The sequence below is a fragment of the Setaria italica genome, chromosome II (genome assembly GCF_000263155.2).
Source record: "Setaria italica strain Yugu1 chromosome II, Setaria_italica_v2.0, whole genome shotgun sequence".
Classification (NCBI taxonomy): Eukaryota; Viridiplantae; Streptophyta; class Magnoliopsida; order Poales; family Poaceae; genus Setaria; species Setaria italica.
Genome location: NC_028451.1, coordinates 30248560 through 30252319, shown reverse-complemented (window position 1 = coordinate 30252319; position 3760 = coordinate 30248560). Strand labels below are relative to the sequence as shown.

The following is a 3760-nucleotide window of genomic DNA, read 5'->3' as shown; positions in this document are numbered from 1 at the left end:
TTAAAATAATTTGTCACTTATTTTCCTTATTTATTGAATTATTATGTATTTTTTATTTTAAATCTTATGACCCTGTTTTATATGCTATTTAACCTACCGTCAAAATCGGAAAAACGCACCATGCATGCAAATAATCGCAGCTGAAAAGATACATGAGATGAGCATGCGTAGCGGATGCTATCACTAATATATGTGGGCTATTATCTAGTGACATGAAAAGGATATGATGCATTATCTGTACTTTTTGCACAACTAAAATTAGGAAAACTTTAGTTGGCATGCATAGAAAAGGACAAAGTAATCTAGTTTGGGAAAATTTTAATTTGCATAAATCTCGTTATATTCATATGTTTGACCATTAATAGCATCTTCTGATTTGACTTCATCAAGTTACAAGTTGAAAGACATGGATAAAACCTTGAGTAATTTAGAGTCCCTATGCATCGATAACTATATTATTCAATCAAACAAGCAACCTTCTTTCCTAGCTACTACTAGTATATATGACCTTCATAAAAGAAGCCCACAAGAATGTCCAAATCAATTAAAACCAGGATGAAAGCCGGATCACATATATAGCTTAATAGCTAGTGACATCAAAGCACAAGAGTGAAACATCTGGCACAATTAGTACTAGCTTAAAAGGGAGTACATATGCATTACTAACTAACAACAGTGAAGTGCTTGCCGGATCGAGACCTAAATAAGCTGCCAGCAGTACGTAGAAAACCATGCAAGCTGCTGCTAATATTGCATACCGTCCAGGAAATCATCGCCGTCTTCCTCGTACTCACCATCGTCGTCGCCTTCTTCTCCTCCGTTGTTGCTCATCATCTCGCTGAGGCCGGCGTAGTAGTACTCCCCGAGCACCGGCGCGGCGGACACGAGGCGGTCCAGCTCGCAGCCGTGCTCCATGAACGCCGATCCGCCATTTCTGGCCCCCGCCTTCTCCGCAACCCCTCCCCTCTTACCTGATCCGTCAGGCGCCCCTGACGTCGGGGATGACAAGCAGGCAGCGTCAACGCCGCCACCGCCGCCGGTTCGCTGAGAGGGCTCGGTGAGCCGGTCGATGGCCGGCTTGGACTGCGTGAGCAGCCAGTCCACCGTCTTGCTGGCCTTGTCGAAGCCGAGCCGGTCCTGCAGCGCGAAGAAGTCGCGCGCGACGTCGAGGGACAGCCGCATCCGGCGGTCGCGCACGCCCTGCGCCGTCCGGATCTTGCTGTGCCTGTCCGTCCGGAACGGCCGTTTCCGCGCCCTGGCGTGGCCTTGGCCGCCGCCGCCAGCGGCGGCGGCGGCCGCGCCGTTCCTTCCACCGCCCTGCGGCGCCGTCACGGCGGCCTCGCACCCTGGAGCGGCGCGCGGCGGCCTCAGCACCGCCTCCAGCGTCTCGGAGTTGAACTGGTGGGCATGGCTGGGGAAGAAGTGGTCGGCGTAGTGCTGATCCAGATGCGCGGCCGGCGGAAGCATGATGGGGAAGCCGGTAGGGTTTGGGTGTGGGGGTTCTTGGGAGACGCCGAAATGGTGAAGGTTAGGGTAAGGTAACATCTGGGCACTGCTTGTACAAGCTTCGTAGCTAGAGACGAGATCTAGCTAGTTCTAGCGCTATACTGCCACTGCTACTACTTCTTGATCTTCTTCCTCGCTTGCTCTCGACCGGTTCCTGATCTCACATGTGGAAACTACTACTCTGGAAATGAACAGATCTTCAGATCAAGAGCTAGATGAGTAGTGTGTGTCCATTCCCACTGGTGTGTGGTGTGTACATCGATCAAGGCTTAAAAGCGGAAGGAAAGGCAAGATCGAGAAAGAAAGGGGGAAAAGTTAGAGATGGCGAAAGGGGCCGGCCGGCCGGTGTGTGTGTGCGCACAGGAAGCAGAAAGAGATGTGAGTGAGCGAAGCTTTTAGGCCTTGTGTTGCTAGGACATATTTTGTGTGTCTAGTGTGTGTTGGTTTGTTTGTTTATGGCAGTGACTCTGCAGGGGAAAGAGAGAGAGAGAGAGAGGGTGGTGAGGAGGAGGGCATGAGCCGCACAGCATTCAGAGCAATGGCGTCGCTGACAACCTGCTACTGTTGCGTCACTGCAGAAGCTTTAGGCTAGCAAGTAATACTAGGAGAGAGCCCTAGAGGTAGCTGCGTGGCGTTGGTGTGCGCGGTATGGAGGAGTTAGGAAAGGAATGATGAAGGCATTATTGGGCTCGATCGATGCAGATGGCTATGGCGGCTACAGGGGTGCACTGTAGGGACACGTGGATCAGGCAGGCAGGCAAGGGTGAAAAACATATACAAGCTGTGTGGTCTCTGCGGTACGTAGGGCGCGGTATGTACGATTTTGTATGACTCATCACGTACATGTCCGCGCAACTTCTCTAGCTACTACTGTGCAATTATATGATGTGGGACTCTGTTGTCTCTCAAGGTTTTGTTTCGTGTGGGCTGGGGTTAAAAGGTGGCGGGAGGGTGGTGAACACCGGTAGTTAATGAAAGACCGGAAGGACGACCGAAGGGGGACGACGGTTTTTGAAAATTCTCACCAAGATCTTGGCATATATTCCGAATTTACTCACAGCCTGCCCATTGGAGCACATTAAAAATGCATGAAAACCATTTCATAGTGGTCTAACTGAGCCAATTCGTGGACTGACTGTGACTCAATCTAGTCGGGTTTAGTGCGGCTTGATTCTTGGAATAGAGAACGGAGAAAAAAATAGGCAAACGACGGTCTAATTGGGCATAGGTGTGGTCAATCGGGTTTTGTTGTAAGGATCCAAATGTCTTCTAAGAGGTTTAAATTCAATATGCATTTCATAAAATTAATAAAAAAAATAAACAACAGAATTAGTAAACTCTGGAAGTTCTGGATGCTTCTTAGAGGTCCCATAATAGCAAACTTTCTTTTCCAAACCAGAATTTCCGACTATATTAGGAATGAACAGAATCGATCTCTATAGTTATTGCTCGGTGTGTGTGGGGGTGTTCTTAAGATGGAGTACCTGTAGACAAAGTCACACAACCAAGTAGATCAATTACAAACAAAAAATAGAGCAAAGCCTTTACAAACAAGCACATCAAGATGGAGATACAATAATTTATTTCTCGAAGTTCGGGTCCACCGAGGTTCATACGTCTTCATTGAGGAACTCTAAGAAAGCTGGGTTTCTTTCAAGTCTTAGCATAGTCCCCACTTCTCTAATTCACGTCTTTCCTCTTTAAGGTGCGATCGATATCTTTACAAACTTCCCACGGTTCACAACAAGCTAGTTTGGGAACTCACCAGTTGACACTAAGCCATCTAGGATGTAACATCCCACTTTTTAGAGTATTTAAAAATATGAAATTTTTAAATTTTTTCTTTAATTATAGCATAATCTCCTTTCATGAAATATTTAAATCCTTTTTACAAATAAATCTTGCACTAAACCAACATTGTGATGCATATGTTTGCTCTTAGAAATTCAATCCTAAATCTCAACCCTAGAAGAAATATCCCATAATATTTCCTCTTCACTAGATTCCAAATCAATATTCAAATTTAATTTGAATATTAACTCTATTCCAACTTCTATGCAACTATTAAAATAACCACACCGCAAACTCTTTCAACCACAAACCCCCCTCGAAAAGTCTCCTTTCTAAGATCAATGCAAATACCTAATTCAAACCTTGTCTGGGTTTTGAAATCCAATTCGAATTCAAGCTAAAACCCAAACAAATAAAATAGAAAAACCTTCTAAAATAGTAGAACCGCGTCTGACCTAATGCA

General features: G+C 46.0%; 1 protein-coding gene across 1 annotated transcript; it reads right to left on the bottom strand.

The window, feature by feature from the left end:
• Positions 1-528: 528 nt before the first annotated feature.
• Positions 529-1899, bottom strand: LOC101768856 (transcription factor TB1). Its single transcript, XM_004956733.2, has one exon. The coding sequence runs from the start codon at positions 1543-1545 to the stop codon at positions 745-747; it is 801 nt and encodes a 266-aa protein (XP_004956790.1). The 5' UTR covers positions 1546-1899; the 3' UTR covers positions 529-744.
• Positions 1900-3760: the final 1861 nt, after the last annotated feature.